The sequence below is a fragment of the Mirounga leonina genome, unplaced genomic scaffold (genome assembly GCF_011800145.1).
Source record: "Mirounga leonina isolate KUSES-001 unplaced genomic scaffold, KU_Mleo_1.0 Mir_91, whole genome shotgun sequence".
Classification (NCBI taxonomy): domain Eukaryota; kingdom Metazoa; phylum Chordata; class Mammalia; order Carnivora; family Phocidae; genus Mirounga; species Mirounga leonina.
The window spans coordinates 31,630,582-31,650,006 of NW_023270839.1; the positions used below are offsets into that span (position 1 = coordinate 31,630,582).

The 19,425-nt window shown below is 35.3% G+C and overlaps 1 protein-coding gene across 3 annotated transcripts in view; it reads left to right on the forward strand.

Moving 5' to 3' along the window:
* Positions 1–19,425, forward strand: part of TEX9 (testis expressed 9) — a 159,685-nt gene that overhangs the window by 82,429 nt on the left and 57,831 nt on the right. For 2 of the 3 annotated variants that reach the window (XM_034994737.1, XM_034994738.1), the window contains exons 2-8: positions 3,060–3,123; positions 4,892–4,971; positions 10,444–10,489; positions 11,462–11,544; positions 13,024–13,202; positions 16,061–16,143; positions 16,766–16,939. In XM_034994737.1, the coding sequence (XP_034850628.1) occupies positions 3,060–3,123; positions 4,892–4,971; positions 10,444–10,489; positions 11,462–11,544; positions 13,024–13,202; positions 16,061–16,143; positions 16,766–16,939 (709 nt within the window). Of the gene's footprint in view, positions 1–2,692; positions 2,900–3,059; positions 3,124–4,891; positions 4,972–10,443; positions 10,490–11,461; positions 11,545–13,023; positions 13,203–16,060; positions 16,144–16,765; positions 16,940–19,425 lie in introns of those variants that run through there. The other variant, XM_034994736.1, reaches the window with a different exon arrangement.

Sequence of the window (19,425 nt, forward strand, 5' to 3'; positions counted from 1 at the left end):
TAACTTAAAGTTGTATGAACCATCTTATTTTTTGTATTTTCTTTTTTTTTTTTACTATCCCTTTTCTTTGTTGTTTTCTGTCTTCTGTTGGATTGAAGGAATTTTTGTTGTCTTTATTTTTCTTTTTCTGGTTTGGAAAGACCTTAAAATGCTTTAACTTGGTTTTCCTGTCTGTTAAGTTAGATAATACTTTACTTCCTCTTTGTTTTGAATCCTCCTACTCTCTAGGTTATCATTAATGTTATTTTTATATTCTGTACTAAGTTAGATTTATCATCATATTTTCTAATTTTTTTCCTCATCATGATTTTTTTCTAGGTTCAGGTTCCTCCTTCCTGAAGTGTAGACCCTTCATTACTTCTGAGTCTCATCTTTTCTGAAAATTTTATTACATGACATTTATTCTTCAATGACAGTTTAGCTGCACATGGAATTCTAAATGGTCTGTTTTCTTCCTCCTCAGTCCATTAAAGATAACACTTCATTGTCCATTGGAATCTAGAGATGTTGAAAAGCCATTTTAGCTTTTTTAGAACATAATGCTGGTAGACTATTTTTCTTGGTTCTTTTAAAATAATTGCTTTGGTAACTTAAAGATCATTTTTGTCTTTGAAGTTCTGCAATTTCACTATAATGTATACAGTGTGGGCTTGTTTTCTTTCTTTCTCTCTTTTTTTTTTTAAGATTTAATTTTTAAGTAATCTCTACACCCAGTGTGGGGTTTCAAACCCACAACCCCGAGATCAAGAGTCACATGCTCTACCAACTGAGCCAGCCAGGTGCCCCTGTTTTCTTAATTCTACTTGAGATTCATGTCTTTCCTCAATTTAAGAAAATTCTCAGTATTCAAATATTGACATTCCCTCCTCCTCTGGAATTTCCTTCTGCAACTTCTATTAGGTAACTACACATCTGTCTTTGTCCTATAGTCTCTCTTCAATGCATGTTAACCTCTCTTTTGTATTTTTATCTTTTTGTTTCTCTATCTCCTTTTAGGTGAATTTTCTCAAATCTGTCTTCTCATTCGTTTCCTTTTCAGTTCATAGTATTGTTCAGTGTAGCCACTGAGTGAGTTTTTAAATGCAATGACTGTTTTTCATTTATGTAATTTCTATTTGGTTCTTTTCTAAATTCAGTGTTCTTTTGTAATAAATACTTGTTCTTGCCTAATGGTTTCTATTCCTGCTTTTGGGGGAGTGGGCAAATGAAAAATGCTGGTTTAAAAATCTCTTAAAAATAGATTTTAGATTTAGATAATCCTGTTCTTATGGTATAAATTTTGTTGTGTCTACTGATTCTCTTTCTTGGCAACTCCTTTCTTTATGCAATTTGTTACCTTTGTGAAGTCATTTTTAGTAGGGTTTGCTTTCTGAGAGAGTTCCGTATATTCTAGATAAGTAAATATCCTTGTAGGTTGATTGCACATTTACTTTTCCTAGCTTATCAGAGTTTTCACTGGTTTTGGCATAGGGTCCCTCTACCATTTGGGTTAGATGAATTTGCTGTGTTTACTCACAAGAGAATCTTTTCCGCCCATGGCTCAGTTTCATTTCCGTTCACCTACGGTTAGGGGTAGTGTTTTTGTAGTCTGTGTTTCACAGGTGTAGCCCTTCGTGACTCCCACACATGCATCAGTTTTTAGCTGTTAGACTGTTTTGGCTTCTGTTCCTGTTTACTGCTCTCACTTTGAGTTGCTGCTTTATTTTTAGTGCCAGGGTATTTCCCTTGCCTGAGCTGGAGCTTAGCAATATTTCCTTCATTACATTTTATCCAACACGTCCATCAGTTTGGAGCAGAATAGTGTTCTGAGTCATCTCAGAATACTGTATTGACCAGAAGCTTCTATTTAAGTTCTCATGATTCTTGTTAAGGAAATATGAAAAATCAAGTAATGGCATCTTAACTGCAACTTCTCATCTTTATTAGATATTTTTCTTTTGATTAATTCATCCTAAGATATACAGATATTTCTTAAAACACTAGACTGTTTTAAGAAGAGATATAATACTACCTTTTTTTTCTGGGAGTGGGGATTGTCAGTGATTTTTGTTACTTCTGAATCACATATCTAACTGAAACAACAAGATATTTTAAAAATTGCTCAACATATTCCCTTCATATAATTTCAAAAGAGCCTAGATAGTCTAGAAATGTGAGCTATGAATAAAATTTAAAAATTTTATGCTTTTGAAGATGTTTATTATAGTGTTAACCTTTAAAAGTGAAAAAAGGACTTTAACGGTAGGAACAGTTCAGTACATTATGTTAAGTGCAACTCATTACAATATTGTGTAGCCATTTAAGGCATGAATTATAAAAATTATGTAGAGCTAAACATATTCTATATTTTTATGGGAAAACATAGTATGAAATTGTGAATATAGGTGAAAATTGGAAGGAAATATGAAAAATAGAAACAGTTGGATGATGGTAGGATTATGAGCAATTTTATCTTTAAAAACAGTTTCCTTCAGTGATATTGCCATTCTTCCATTCTAAATTGGGCCAAATAGTACTCCTATTCTTTGCCAGATTCCAAATTGACTGGGGGAAAAAAAGGAGTGGCAGGTAGATGTCAAAACAAGCACCTTTGTTTCTGAAGCTGATATTGAAGTGTGTAACTGAGATATGAGCCACATTAGGCCTGCTCACTAAGCTCCAGATTTACCTCCCCAGTTGCAGCAATACCCCCAGACCAAAGCAGGCTTCTCCCTCATCCTGTCCCACTCCTGCCCCCATTTGGAGTTGATCCCAAGAAGATGAATAGTGGAACTGAATTGAACCCACCCAATTTATTCTACCCAAATAAGTCATTACACCTGAATGAGGGCCAGAGAGAGGCCAAGAGTTACTGTTTGAATTTCTACCACAAAAGATGAGGAATCATGAAGATTTGGAGGTAAGTGTTCTAATAGTAATGGTAATTTTAGAGTAAAAATGTCATGTGTATGTTTTGGTATTCTTGATGAGCTAAAGTGTAGTTATTGAAACTTAATTACTTTTATTTTTGTTAGAATCTTCAGTATATCCCAAATAATGAAATTATTTTTTGCTTTTAGGCGTTTGAATGCAGAATTAGAGGCAAAAACAGCTGATCTGGTTCGTCAAGCTGAGGAAGTAATAGTAAGTGAATGTGCAATTATTATTTCATGTGAGTGCTAGTTTTTTAACTTTCTAAAGTGCCCAAAGCATAAATTTTTAGGTCAATGAATTATCACAGATTGAATATGAATATATGAATAGATGTATATATATATGCACGAATGTTTTTGATATGCACACATTTTCTAAAAGCCACTGAAAAAGCCTTTTCTATTTAGATGTTCCAACCATCTAATTAGTAAGAACACTGATATTTAATAATCTTTCCCACTACTTTAAAATTAATGTTTGAGAGTAAATGTATAGAATTAATGCTGGTAATTCAGTAAGGATAGAAATAAAATGGGCTCAGGACAAAAGTTGAATAAAGGATAGCAATCATCACTAATAGTCAGATGATAATTTGTTTCTTAAATTCTCCAGTTGGTTGTAATTCAGATTCTTAGGGCTAGTCTAGTCAGATTTATAGTTAGAAAAAAATGTAGTGGTTATATCACTAGACAAAGTAAGCATATTTTGCTCCATTCTGGCTACCAAATTGGTTATTCCTACTTTAAGCAGCAACTTAAGCATTAGCATTCCCATTATTTATTGATAGGATATTAGGATATAGTAGTATTCCTTAGACGAATAAAGTAGCTGCTTTCAAACTTTTTTCAGTTTTTACTCTATACTTTTTTCTTTTAAATTCTCCACCCATCCTCCTTGGGGGTGGTAGTGAAAAATAGGCAATAATTTGTTTTAATGCCTTATACAGATCCATCATTATTTGTTACTTTTGGAATAAGAAACATATATATATATATAATATTTCAGGTAATATATTTAGATAATGGTTACAGATTTGCTAGTTTCATTTATAATTAAATATTTTACTAAAAATAAATTTTTATTATATCTTCTAGTTTTTGCCAGTGTCTAAAGTAGGAAAATAATTAACAAACCCAGTGTTCGAGAAGAATGAAGGATTCATTATACATTCTGCTCCAAGAATCCTCTAATAAGGATGATTCCCTGCCCCCCCTCCCCCCAAAAGAGTAGAGTAGAAGCCTGGGAAGGACTGGGAAAGGGGAGAGGACATTCCTGCGCCACGGGAGCTAATGGATATAACTTTTACTGCGTTGAATTTTTGTTCACTCATTTTCACTTCTTGATATATCATTGCCAAAAGCTTTTACTCTTAGTGCTTTAGTGCTTCATGGTCTTCACATTGAAGCTCTGGGGCATGGGTGGCTCAGTCGGTTAGGCATCTGATTCTTGATTTCTACTCAGGTCATGATCTCAGGGTTGTGAGTTCGAGCCCCACGTTGGGCTCTGCACTGGGCATGGAGCGTGCTTAAGATTCTTTCTCTCCCTCTGCCCCTCCTCCTCCACCACCCCCCATGCACTCTCTCTCTCAAAAAAAAAAAAAAAATTGAAGCTTTGCCTGATTTGAGACAAGTTTTTCTACCCATTAAACAAATTTATGCTTTAATTTCCTGTGAGCCTAATTTCCTTTGCATGTTACACAAGTTGGAAGCCTAATGTAGTGGGGAAGCAGGAGGTAGATAAAATCAGATAAAGGCATTGATACATTTTTCCCTTAGAATTGACTTTCTTAATCCAGAATGAATGAAAGGTGGAACTACATTGTTACAGACCTTATATTCATACCATAGCATTTGAGTTCTATGCCTTGATTTCATGGAAACTGTGGACAACTCTGAAATGATTAATGATCAGAAAGGTACTTGACTATATCCGGGTTTTGTGGTTTTTCTCTGTGACTTATCTTTATTCATTTAACTAGAGAGATCAGCGAGAAGTACAATCAAGGCCGGTCTCAACACAAATTAAATCATATGAAAAGGAAGAGGATTGCAGTTTAAGGTAAGTAACTTAAATTCCCAAACACCATTTTTTTGATGATGTATGTAGATCTTTTGTTACGTAAAATCTTTTTTGCATGTAAGTATTAAAAATCTATAATTTGAAAAATAATGTAATATATAATATACTAATAAAGGGGCGCCTGGGTGGCTCAGTTGTTAAGCGGCTGCCTTCAGCTCAGGTCATGATCCCAGGGTCCTGGGATGGAGCCCCGCTTCGGGCTCCCTGCTCAGTGGGAAGCCTGCTTCTCCCTCTCCCACTCTCCCTGCTTGTGTTCTCTCTCACTGTGTCTCTCTCTGTCAAATAAAAAAATAAAATCTTAAAAAATATATATATATACTAATAAAATGGAGGCTTATATGAACCAGACATGATGTAAACCCTTTACCTACTTTATGTCATTTAGTCCTTAAAGTATTATTTTGAAATAAATATTATTGTCCTCATTATAAAAATGAGGAAATAGGAGCTTAGCAAAGTTCCGTAGCTTGCCCAAGGATATATAGATAATATGTGATTTCACTGAGATGCAAACCACAGTTGGTAAGATTTCTGAACCTTTTCTTACATAGTATACTATCTTTCTTTTTTTTAAATTCCATATGAAAATTAGATAAAAATAAGTTCGTAAAAATAAAATAGATCTGTTTTTCCTTGAATTTCACGTGAACTTCAGGTATGTCAAAAAAATAGAGAATCGGGACGCTTGGGTGGCTCAGTCAGTTAAGTGTCTGCCTTCAGCTCAGGTCATAATCCCAGAGTCCTGGGATCGAGTCCCACATCAGGCTCCTTGCTCGATGGGGAGCCTGGTTCTCCCTCTGTGTGCTTCTCCCTCTGCCTGCCACTCCCCACCTGCTTGTGCTCTCTCTCTCTCTGACAAGTAAATAAAATCTTTAAAAAAAAATAGGGAATGGAGATGTATTTAGGAATAAACTTAACAGGAAACAAAGGATCTGTGTGAATAAAAGTATAAAATGGTATAGCAGAGGCAATGGTGTTCACCCAACATTCCTAGCTGCTATGAGCAGAAGTCAGATTATTCTCTTCCAAGCCAACTGATAGGAGTTGTATTTTGAACCTCCAGCTGACTCTTTCTCTGCCATGATCAGTGAAAATCCAGTTAATGAAACCTCCCAGCCTAGTCTCTGGGTGACCATGTGGAACTTATGGGAAAAAAGGGCCCTCTATCCCTCTCTACTGCTACTTTGTGTTAAGCCGCTGAAATTTTGGGGTTGATCTCCTAGCTTATCCTAACGAATACAGCAATTGGTATTGAGAATTAGGTGCCATATGACAAAAACTAGGAAAGTGTGTCTTTAGCTTCGTAGTTAGGTGGTAGCCAGCAAGGAAACTGATCCTGGAGGCTGGAAAGGTAGAGAGGTACTATTAATATAGTGGCAATGGATTTAGTAAAGCTGCCACCTTTGGTAAATTGGAAGGCAGAACAGGTGTCAAATGAACTTGTGCTCTTGGGGGGGGGGAGGGGAGAGGTTGGAAAACAACATTAGTAGTATGTGCTGTTACTATTAGTTGTATTCTTTCCACACTGAATTGTCTTGGCAGTCTTGTCAAAAATCAGCTGACTGGAGGCACATGGTTTCATTTGTGGACTCTCAATTCTATTCCATTGATCTATATATCTGTTCTTATGCCAGTACCACACTGTCTTGATTACCCTTGCTTTGTAGGGTTAGCTGCTTTTATTTTTTTATTTTTTAAGATTTTATTTATTCATTTGAGATACAGAGAGAGAGAGAGAAAGAGAGAGCACGAGCAGCGGGAGAGGCAGGCAGAGAGAGGGAGAAGCAGGCTCCTTGCACAGCAGGGAGCCCGATGTGGGGCTCCATCCCAGGACCCTGGGATCATGACCTGAGCCAAAGGCAGACGCTTAACCGACTGAGCCACCCAGGCGCCAATTGAGGAAGTCTTTGAGGAACAAAGCCTATTAAAGCTCAGCTTTGAAGCAAAGATCAGACTAAAGATGTGGTCTTCATGCTATTGATAAGACTTTATAATGGATTAAGGTTCTTCAGGGCAAGGATCATTTTGAATGGCACCTAGTGAAACTTCCAATTAGATAAAATGGCTCCAGGCAAAGCTCTAACTAAAGGTATAGTCTCCCTATAGAAGCCTGACAACCTCAAAGTAAGCCATTATTAAAGTGGGGGGGGGGTGGGGAAGAGGGTGAGGTGTTCAGTGTAAAGAAATATAGTCTTGGAAAGAACAGTGGATGTGGTAATGGCACATGGAACTGACTGGAATCAAACAGATATGAAATCCACTAGTTTTGGGAGGGAGTTGTACCAGCTAAGAAACTTTGAATGATAGACTAAAACTGTGACTGTTTAAATCTCAAAACAGCTGTAGGTCCTCCCAGTCTTCTAAGATGAAGAAGCAGGCTGTGAGAGCAGCACGGCCCTAACAGGGTAGAATGTTTAAACACCTTAGAGGACTTACAAACAAAAAGAAATGCCCATCCCCCATCTAGTCTCTCTCCCTGCCTACTTCCTCTCCAGTAACCATCAGTTTGTTCTCTAGAGTTAGGAGTCTGTTTTCTGGTTGGTTTCCCTGTCTTTCCCCCCCCCCCCATATTCCATTTATTTGACGTTCTGAAAAAGGTAAAACTATAGCCACAGAATCTGATTAGTGTTTGTGTGTTATGGAGGGGAGGGAATTAACTACAAAGAGTCACAATGGAAATTTTGGTGATGATGGAAATTGTCTCTATCTTAGTTGTTGTGGTGGCTACATGACCATAAAATTTGTTAAAATTTATAGAACTGTTTGGGACTCAGTCAGTTAAGCCTCTGCCTTCAGCTCAGGTCATGATCCCAGGGTCCTGGGATCGAGTTCCGTATCGGGCTCCTTGCTCAACAGGGAGCCTGCTTCTCCCTCTGCCTGCCGCTCCCCCTGCTTGTGCTCTCTTTCTCTCTGACAAATAAATAAAATCTAAAAAAAAAAAAAATTTATAGAACTATAGAGGTGCCTGGGTGGTTCAGTCGGTTGGATGTCTGACTCTGACATGATCTCATGGCTTGTGGGATTGAGCCCCACATTGGACTTCTTGCTCAGTGGGGAGTCTGCTTGAAAGATTCTATCTTTCTGCCCCTCCCCCTACTTAAGTGCTCTCTCCCTCCCTAAAAATGAATAAAACTTTAAAAAAATTTATAGAACTGTAAATCTAAAAAGTGTATTTTAAATTTTTTTATATCATTTGATATACACACATGAAACTACATATCCTTATATGTAATGCTTTCTGATATTTTATGGGAAATGATGTTTAGCAGTTATCAAAATTCCAAAATTTGTATTACAAAGATTAGGCACAGCTTTTATTAAGTAAACTAAAAGACTGAAATGATGGTAACAACAGCTAATCCCTAGATTCTGTTGAAGCAAGTGAGAGACTGATTTCACAAGCATAAAAATAAATCTGTCGGTTTCCTTTCACTAAATTTTCCTTAAGTGCAAAGTGGTGATGACACCTCTGTTTACCTTGATCAGGTGGCTTTTTAAAAAAATGCTACTGTTTGAACAGATGGCTTTTACCATGTGAAACATGCCCCTTGACTATTATTTGGAAATTGCTGAAGATGGGAGGTAATTCTGTAAAGAGACAGTCCATTTTGGCTTGGAACAATCATTCATGTAAATGATGGTGGTCAGGCAGTATATATTATAATAGATCTTCAACATCCAAGGTTACTCTGCCAAACAATATGGTCAGGTAACCAGAATTTAGTTTCCTAATAGTATAGCATACATATCCTTCATTCTGCTGGAAGCAAGATTTACCACACAAATCATTTCAGTTATGTTACACACAAACCTTTCATGGAGAAGTGTAACAAAAATAGCTAGAGTACTGTGTTTTAGTTCATTTTTCATGGAAATACACTAGCAAAATAATGTCACTCTGCTAAACCTGAGGGAGACCAATAACCCTTAAATGTCTTTTGGCTGATACATATGTGTATCAGGGGAGCGGAGATGGAAGATGTAGAAAATGTAAGGAAATGGCAAATATTAATTTGATATGAAGGCCATTAAAGAGGACGCTTAAGATTTGAATAAAACTTGGTAACAGTTTAATGTCGTATGTGAGAATGATTCTTTAGTCTCTATAATTTTAAGGTATTTTGAAAGCCACCTTTTTTCTTCCCAGAGCTATTTCTAGTTCTTTAAAAGGTTGTATATAATATTATCTAAGTATATTTTTGTGTTTAATATTGAAATAACTTAGTTGAGTAGGTGGCATATGACAGAAAGTAATTTTGTTTTTGTGTCCTTATGGTTATGAATTCTCAAGGGATATGATGGAGGGGTTTTTTTTGGTTTTTTGGTTTTTAATAGTAACAGTAGTAACATGGTAGATTTTCAGAAATATTAATACATGTAATGGGGATGATCTAGACAATTGATCGGGGTAGGCAAACTCATCCAATAAAATTTACAAAATTTTTGTATTTGTGGGCTTTACAGTCTTTGTCATAACTACTCAACTTTGCTGTTGTAGTGAGAAAACAGCCATAGATAATGTGAAATGAATGGATGTGGGTGGATTCAGCCCATGGGCCATAAAGTGCAGACCCCATAAACACTCTTTGTTTTAAATAAAAACATATTTTGAAAACTGTGCATAAAAATGAGTTGTATTTTAGAGGTCAAACTTCCAGTAATAAAATGAGTTAGTTGTGGCAATGTAATTACAGCACACGGAATATAGTCAATAATATTATAACAACTTTGTATGGTAACAGATGGTAACTAGACCTGTTGTGGGGGCCATTTTGTAATATATAAAGATATTGAATCACTGTGATGTACACCTGAAACTAATAGGCTATTGTATGTCAATTACACTTCAATAAAAAAAAGAATGTGAAGTTAAAATGTTAAAAAAAAATGAGTTGTATTTTAGATGTATTTATTCATGCATTTAACAAATACTTATTCAGTGACAGTTTAAGAGCTCATATGCTAGGTACTATGCCATGTACTAGGCATAGAGCAGTGAACAAGGCAGACATGATTCCTACCCTCATGGAGTTCACAGTGTAATGGGGAAAACAGACACTGACCAAGTATTTAAATGCATTTACAAAGGATAACACTGGATGGGCTCACACTAAAAAGCCTTGTGGTGAATCATTTTGTAAAATTGATAATCCCTGTGTATTACCAATAATCACTCCTTATGATTTTCATTTGTTAAAATTTGTGCTATATTTCACTACAAAAATATTGGTATTATAGTATATCTTCTCAAAGGTGAATTATTTAACCAAAGAACTTTTGTTGTTTTTGATACTTATCAAAATAAATTAACAGGTGCATGACTAGAATCATAGCAAAGTCTACTTGATAGTTGTCTATTTTCCCTTTCAGATATAATTACTGTTCAATTTTATTGTGTCTCACTTTAGTATCATCTATTGTTAACGTGTAATGTTTATTTTTGGTCTGTAGAGGTCTGTTGTCTGAAGGGATAGTTCATCTACATTCAGAAACTAAGGTATGAAATCAAACTTTTGGGGTGCCTGGGAGGCTCAGTTGGTTAAGAGGCTGCCTTCGGCTCAGGTCATGATCCCGGGGTCCTGGGATCGAGTCCCGCATCGGGCTCCCTGCTCAGCGGGGAGCCTGCTTCTCCCTCTCCCTCTGCCTGCTCTCCCCCTGCTTGTGTGCTCTCAAATAAATAAATAAAATGTTTAAAAAAAAATAAAACTTTCTATAAATATAATTACATTCTGTAGAATTTAGGTTATTTTTTAGAATTTTCTTAGAATAAAACAGAGTATGACTATAGAAATAGAATATAAGCCTTGATACTTAGAAGAAATGCCTTCATGAAATGTTGCTCATAAAATAAATTGAATCCTTTTTTGTTTCATAATTTCACTGAATAATCTGGATATATATTGGAAAAAATTCTAAGTAAAATGAATCTGTAACCTAAGCATTTTTAGTTTCCTCTCTGAAGCCCAGATTTACTAGATATACCACCCAAAAAAGAAAAGTATTTATATACAAAGGAGGTAATTTGAGAGGTTTATTCATTCATTTAAATATTTACAGTGTGTAGATCACTATTGCAGGTGCTGGGTGAATTGGGATCTACACGTTCCCCACCTACTAGGATCTAGGCCAAGGGAACGGTGTATGCGAAGGTCTGTCTGGGGAATAATCAGTGAGGAGAACTAATTTCTGTGAGCCAGAACATCCAGTTTAATGTTCCACTAGGTAGCTGATTATCCTTGAATTTTGGAGGCTCATTTTCCTTATCTTTGAATCTATTGGTGCCAGTGATATCTAGGTCTTTTCCTAGATATATACAATTCTGGGATTCTTTAAAATACAATTTGATTAATTCCATGAAAATAGCAATTCTTGTGTGTCGTAAACTAGCAATTCTGTGTATTACAAAATTGCTTTCCATGACAAATGATTAGAATCTAATTAATAAATAATTTAAATTCTTTTGATGTAGCCAAAGACCGAAAATGTTGATGCAGTAAACAAGGTTCAAAATAAACTGCGCTCTGCGAATAAAGGAAGGAAAACAAATTCAAGGTATAGAACAGTTTTAAAAGTATTACTTTCCTTTTTTAGTTTTATGATTCACAGTACCATCATTTTAATTATTAAGCTCTTTTTCTTTTTCCAGATCTTTTTATACCTTACATTGTCTATATCTTACCTACATTCAATAACTTAAAACATGTTCTACTCAGAAATGTCTTGCAGCAGTTACTAAACATTTTATGTTGTTCTCTCAACAAAATCGCCACATTTCAAATTTTTAAGTGTTAATGAGATATTTTCTGGGAGCTAAGACTAGAACGTAGGTGTCTTTCTCTGCCTAGTTCTCTCAAACTAGTCTACTTTTTTGAGCATTTAATAGAACACTATACATTATTGTGTATCTTGACATACAGAATGATTTGGTGTGCTCAAAGTAAGACTGTAGTATCATTGTAATTGACATTCTTGTTTTTGGTGGGAAAGAATTCAAGACTGTCTTAGTGTTTTAAGCTTGACAAGGGGACCAAGAGGCTCTCTGGGATAGGAGACCTAGAAAAGGAAGGTCACACCTGCAGTGGATTGTACCAGCCAGCTTCTTTTTATTAAATGTGTGTTACTTACCCAAAATGATAATTGCATTGTAATCCTAGAAAAATCTTTTAATGTTTGTGTCTTTTAATTGGCTAAATAACTTTTTTGCTTTTTGAATAAAAGACAGAAAAAATAGAATGAAGGGATAACAAAGAGAAAATCTAAAAAAGAAGAAAAGAGAACATATCTGCATACATAACGTAACTGGTTATCTTATTTTCAGACTTCAAAATTACTTTTTAAAGAAAAGGTTGTTTTTCTAAGTAGAATTCTGAAGGCTTTGCTTATGTGGTAAAAGGTAAGTTAGGCTTTAAGTAAAAAGTTAAAAATAAGGCTTTTAGAACCACAAACAGTGGGTTGGGGCTGGCCCATCCTTAATGCCTTTACTAGTGACTTTTATTTCATATTTCTTCCCTTGTTAAGAAAACCAAATCTAATTTTTTGGTTGATTTTTGATTCTGGTTAGAAAGTGTTTCGTTAGGTGGAAAAAAAGAGTTGATTTTGATTGAGCTAATAACTTCACTCTAATTTTTTTCTTAAGAGGTATTATTCTTTAGTGTTTGCAGAATTATGGCTAGAAGCAATATCACTTTATACAGTTCTTCTTCAGCAGCATGTAATTTAAAAGCTGCAGTATGGATTTGACCTGGAAGGCTAAGTTCAGCACTCTTAGTTTTGACGTTTACTTGTTTGGAGGCAATGTCTAGACAAACTGGCTTCATAAGCCTTCTCTAACTCTGTAGCTGTGTGATTCATAAAAATTGAAAGTCAGTTAAGTCTTTTATAGTATCATCCTTGAAAGTATCAATTGTAGATTTCATAAATTTAAAATTAATTTTGATCTGCTTTATTTGAATAAAATCATATCTCCTTTGTATATTGACATTGTATGTAATATATGAATGTGTATATATGTGTGTGTTTATTTATTTATAGTATAAAATTGAAATACTCTGATGTACAGACTGCCAATGATGTTGCTATTCCAGAGGATTTTTCAGACTTTTCTCTTGCAAAAACAATTAGCAGACTTGAAGGGCAACTGGAGGAAGAAGGTTTGCCTGATTATATAGATGATGATATTTTTTGTGGTGTTAGTAATAATATTGGAACAGGTAAGTTTTATTTTTGTCCTTATATCACATTTACTTAGAAAAAGATATTTGGGAACGATTTTTCTTGCATTTAAAAAATGTGTTGTGATATCTTGCATTTGTTTCAAAATCATCTAGTGGGACATGATGGTAAGAGGAGTGAGTGGAATTATAGATGAAATAAAATTGGTTTTGAGTCAATAATTGTTGAAAATGGGTGATGGGAAAGTGGTTTTTCATTGACATCATCTCTATATATATGTTTGACATTTTCCATTATAAAAAGTAAAAATGAAAAACATTATATGGAGGGTGCCTGGATGGCTCAGTCACTTAAGCGCCAACTCTTGATTTCAGCTCAGGTCATGATCTCAGGGTGGTGGGATTGAGCCCTGTGTCAGGCTCCCCACTCATGAGGGAGTCTGGTTGAGATTATCTCCCTCTCCCAAAGCCCCTCCCCCCTCAATAAATAAATCTTTTAAAAAAAAGACTGTATGGTATTGGTTTCATTGACCACATTTCAACCAAGCTTAAAATGCCCCATAGCTTATCATTAAAACATTAAAATAATTTGGGGGGGGGCAAAGGGAGAAGGAGAGAGAGAATCTTAAGCAGGCTTCATGCCCAGTGCAGAGCCCAATGCAGGGCTCCATCTCACAACCCTGAGATCATGGCCAGAACCAAAATCAAGAGTCGGACACTAAACCAACTGAGCCACCCAGGTGCCCCACATTAAAATAATTTTTAAAACCCAATGTTTCTTTGAATTCCTTTCATCTGTTGATACTGTATTCTACTTACTGCATGTTAAAAGTATAAATGAATGGTTGATGTGGCATCAGTTAAAATGATCACATTAGTTTTCTAATGAATGTAATTTTCTTTCTTATAAACTTGTTCTCTGCATATCACTTTGAAAAATAATACTAAGTTTAGATCATCCAAAAACAGAATTTAGTTACCAGTAATGCCTTTAGAACTGTTGAATTTATGAGGAGCTACCTATGCGTTTATAAACAAAGAATAAGACAATTGAGTGTATTTGAACATGGTTAATACTGAACTATAGTTGTGACGTCAGGCAAGCCACTTAGCCTCTCTGTAATAGCAGTTTCTTCATTTCAAAATTTAGCAGTTTGTATGAGATGGTCATAAGCTGTATCTTTAAAATTCTCTTGATTCTGTGAAAACCGTAATAATTTATATGTGTAATGATTATTGTGCTGCATGCTACTTAGTCATAAATGAGCAATTCATTTATGAATTTATTACATTTACTGACTTATCTAAACTCTCTGGGGGTACTTTTCAGAAGAGAAGGTAAGTGAAGCAGGAAGTTGCCTTTATGTCTCTGTCAAGATGCCTTCAAGGACACAGTGGTCACACATTGACTGTTCTTCACCCATGGCCCTGTTAGAATATTCCTGCTTTTAGATACATAGAACCAGTACAAACAGACTACCTTAAATTGCTAGTTTCTTTTTATTGCTGAATCACCTCTCTGCCACTTTGCCTCCCTCCCTTCCCTTTCCAGACTCTTTGGCCAAGGTATCTTCCCTTCTGGCAGAGTTTTCTCTTATTCCAGATGATTGCCTGAATGGCTGTACAGGCAAGAGGAAAAGATTAAAAAAAAAGTAGCTTAGTAGCACATACTGCTCTGTAAGACTAAAGTCAGAGGGAGATGGGGATGGGAGGTTAATGCTATGGGCCTGCACAGGTGAGAGCATTCGGCTCCTTGGTTACACTGAGGTTAGTTGGGGGAGAGAAAGAGATGGACGAAGTCATGCTCTCCCATTCTTCCTCCTTTCTCCTTAGAGACCAACTACTGCAAACTTCACATTTTTAAATATATCATTTCCCTTCTATACTGTGCTAACCTGGAGTGTCATGAGAGGCTTGAAGGAGATTTGAGGCTAGACAGGTCTAGGTGGGTTAGAGCCAGTCATCGTTAATCAGCTCCATGGTAACACTGGGAACATTTAGTAAGAAGAGCTTTGGAATGGAAAGTATATATGGAGATGTTTGTGCTCTTTTGGGATGATATATCCTAATAACTCCTCAGAGACAGTTCAGGGTGTTTATTCAAGATAAGATCCATGAAGGCAAAGCTTGTCTTATCCCTACTATGCCTGGAACATTATAGAGACTTAATGTATATTTTTTGGATAAATGATCAAATGAATTATGGAGTGAGTTCTAAGTTCACTTTTCACTTTATTTACTTACATAGTTCTAGAAACATCAAAGATTTGCTGCTGATATCATTGAATAAAGAATTTTAGGTAGCAATGAAATACCAAAGGCAGATCTTAGGGACTGTGGGAGAAAACTTCAGCAGTAAGGTATTAGTGTGTTTCTTTGCTTCTAAGGCACATAGACTACATTTTAACTTCCGTGAAATCGGGATATGTGTTACAATCACTAGTATTTTACAATCACAGTGGCTGAGATTGAAGTTGAGTTTTGCTAGAGAGGTTTTATGTTTGTTTCTGCCAAACACCTGGGGACGTTACCAACCTGAAACCACTTTAAATTCTGACTGAGGTATTTTGGATCACATTGGTAAAGACAAATTCAGTCTGCAGACTTAACGTGAGTACTGGCTTGTGGTTTAGATTCTCAGGAGAGGTTTTTGTTGTTTTTCCCTTCTTTACTCAGTTCCAGGTTGAGATGTGAAGAGTTCCTTTCTGTTGGGTGGATTTGTTTTTCATTTATCTTTATAGTATGGGTATTTAGTGTCTTTAGTGTTCTCAGACAGGGATCTCCTGTTAAATTCCCCATCTTGAACATTTTTTCCTCATAGAATAATGGTCTGTCTTGCAATTGGTGGCATCTTAGATTCAGTGAAAGACAATAAATGTAATTATTTAAATCCACAGAAGCCCAGAACAGATTTTTAAAGGCCAAACTCCGTGTTATGCAGGAGGAATTGGATAATGTTGTATATGAATGCAATAAAAAGGTAAAAACCTGTCAAAATAAATCCTCTAATATTCAAAGATATTTTAGGAGCAGTTTCAGTTATTTTTTAAAATACATTCATTGAGATGTAATTTACAGTTAAATTTTGAATTATATGTAAATACTAAATTTTATTCTATTTTGAGATGTTGAATTTTCACAGCTAAAGAATATTAAATACTTGTTAGCAGTTAGAATTTTCTGTATAAGATTTACAAATGTAAGCTCTTAAATAAAAATAAAACATCTGAGTTCCTTTTTTTTTTTTTTTTAAAGATTTTATTTATTTATTTGACAGAGAGACAAAGTGAAAGAGGGAACACAAGCAGAGGGAGTGGGAGAGGGAGAAGCAGGCTTCCTGCGGAGCAGGGAGCCCGATGCGGGGCTCGATCCCAGGACACTGGGATCATGACCTGAGCCAAAGGCAGACGCTTAACGACTGAGCCACTCAGGCGCCCCCTGACTTCCATTTTTGAAGATAAAAATGGAATGCAGTTTGTTTTTCTTTGTGAAGTGAATATAAGTATCTCAAATCATATGAGGCTCCTTTTTGTTTTCTGCTTTATGTTGTGATACCAAACCTTGTGCATTTTTTCACATAATCTATAATTTCCTAACTATAGGAAAATGAAATTCAGGATTTAAAGTCTCAGATAAAAAACTTTGAAGAAGATTGTGTGAGACAGCAGCGAACAATTAATTTGCAACAGTCTCAAACAGAAAAATATAAAACTCTTTTTGAAGAGCTAAATAAAAAATGTGATGGATTACAGCAACAGCTGTCTTCAGTAGAAAAGGTAATTTTGCTATTTTTCTGGACCTAATGTTAAAGGTACTATAAAACATTAAAGTTACATATTTGTGTGGGCACCACTTTTGCTTGTTCAGTTATTTTGTTAGTATTTACTAAAAAGTCTTCCACCATATAAGAATATTTTTTAATCGCTTTATTGAAATACAATTCACATATAATACAAATCACCCTTTTAAAGTATACAGTTCAGTGGCTTATTAATATATTCGGGGGTTGTGTAGCTGTCACCGTGATCAATGTTAGAACATTTTCATCACCCCAAAGAAAGACACTCCATACCCTTTAGCCACTGTACCCCAACCCTCTTCCCCCAGTCCCCTCCAGCTCTAGGCAACTTCTAATCTATTTTCTGTTGATAGATTTGCCTATTTTGGACATTTGGACGTTCTATATATAGAATCATAAAATATGAGGTATTTTGTGACTGACATCTTTTGTTTAAGAATGTTTTTGAGGTTCATCCACGTTGTAGTACATATCAGTACTTCATTCCTTTTTATAAAGTAATATTCTGTTATATGGATAAAACACATCTGTTTATCAGTTGATGGACATTTGTGTTATTTCCACTTTTGGGCTATTTTGAATAATGCTGCTGTGAACATTAACATACAAGTTTTTGTGTAGACATATGTTTTCATTTGTCTTGGGTATATACCTAAGTAGAATCATTGGATCATATGGGAACCCTGTGTTTAACCTTTTGAAAAACTGTCAACTATTTTCCAAGCTAGCCGTACCATTTGTACATTTCCACCAGTAGTGTGTAAGGGTTCCATTTTCTACACATCCTCACCAACACATGTTAGATTATCTTTTTGATTATAGCCATTCTAATCATGTGAAGTGGTTATCGCGTCATTTTGATTTGCATTTCTCTGATAACTAAAGATGTTGAGCATCTTTTCATATGTTTATTGGCCATTTTTATATCTTCTTTGGAGAAATGTCTGATCAGATCCTCTGCCCATTGTTTAAATTGGAATTTTTAAATTATTGAGTAGTAAATTTTTTTATATATTTTAGAGTCAAGTCCCTTATCAGATACATGATTTCTAAATACCTCTCCTATTCTTCAGGTTTTCTCTTCGTTTTCTTTACAGTGTCCTTTGAAGCACAAAATTTTTTGATTTTGAAGCCCAGCATATCTAATTTTCCTTTGGTTGTTTGTGCTTTTGGTGTCAAATGTAATGGGCTAATACATTTTAAAGAAGCTATCCCATTAAACAAACTTATATTAATGTACCATTGAGATAATAAAAATAAAACATACTGTATGGTATTACTTTGTAAGACTTATAAAAATTATGTAAAATAAGAGATTTAGGGAGTAAGAAATTATGCCTTCATTTCTATATTTTTCTTTAGTGTGTTCATGTAAAAGCATATTTTTGGCCATTTTGGTCTTGTATAATTTTTTTTTTTTTTTTAATTAGAGAGAGAGTGAGAGAGCGAGCGCAAGAGGGGGTAGGGTTAGAGGGAGAAGCAGACTCCCCGCCGAGCAGGGAGCCCAATGTGGGACTCGATCCCGGGACTCCGGGATCATGACCTGAGCCGAAGGCAGTCGCTTAACCAACTGAGCCACCCAGGCGCCCCATTGGTCTTGTATAATTAGCATTGTCTTCTGATAATAAATTTCTTAACATTGGCTTTACTGAGATAAAATTTGTATACAGTACATCACCCTTTTTAATTATACAGTTCTGTGAGTTTTGACAAATACATAGTCATATAACTAGTGCCATAATTGAGATACAGAACAGTTCCACCATCCCTAAAAATTCCCTTGTGAATTTAGTCAAGTCATCCTCCTAATTCCAGTCTAAGGCAACCACTGATCTGGTTTCGGTTCTTATATTTTGGCCTCTTCCAGCATATCAGGTAATTAGAATCACATAGAGTTACTTAGTAGGCTTTTGAGTCTGTTTTTTTCATTTGCATAAGGCAATTGAGGTTAGTCCATGTTGTAGTCTGTTCCTTTTCATTACTGAGTAGTGTAACATTGAATGGATATACCATATTTTGATTACCTATATATCTGGAAATCAAAATTAATTATGGTATCTAATAGTGTAAGCCAGTACTATTCAATATGGTAGCTCACTATATGTGGCTAGTCCAAATTGTGACATGCTGTAAGTTTAAAATAAATACCAGATTTCGAAGCCTTAATAAATAATAAAAAAGTAATATTTTTATATTGATTACATATTAAAATATTTTGGATATATTGGGGTAAGTGAACTATAGCATTATAATTAATTTCACTTGTTTCTTTTTAAAGTAGCTGCTTTAAAATTACATATGTGGTTCACATGTTGGTCTAAAAAATATAGACAAGTGTTCTTTTTTTTTTTAATTAAATTTTATTATGTTATGTTAGTTACCATACTATGATTAGTTTTTGATGTAGTGTTCCATGATTCATTGTTTTCGAATAACACCCAGTGCTCCGTGCAGTATGTGCCC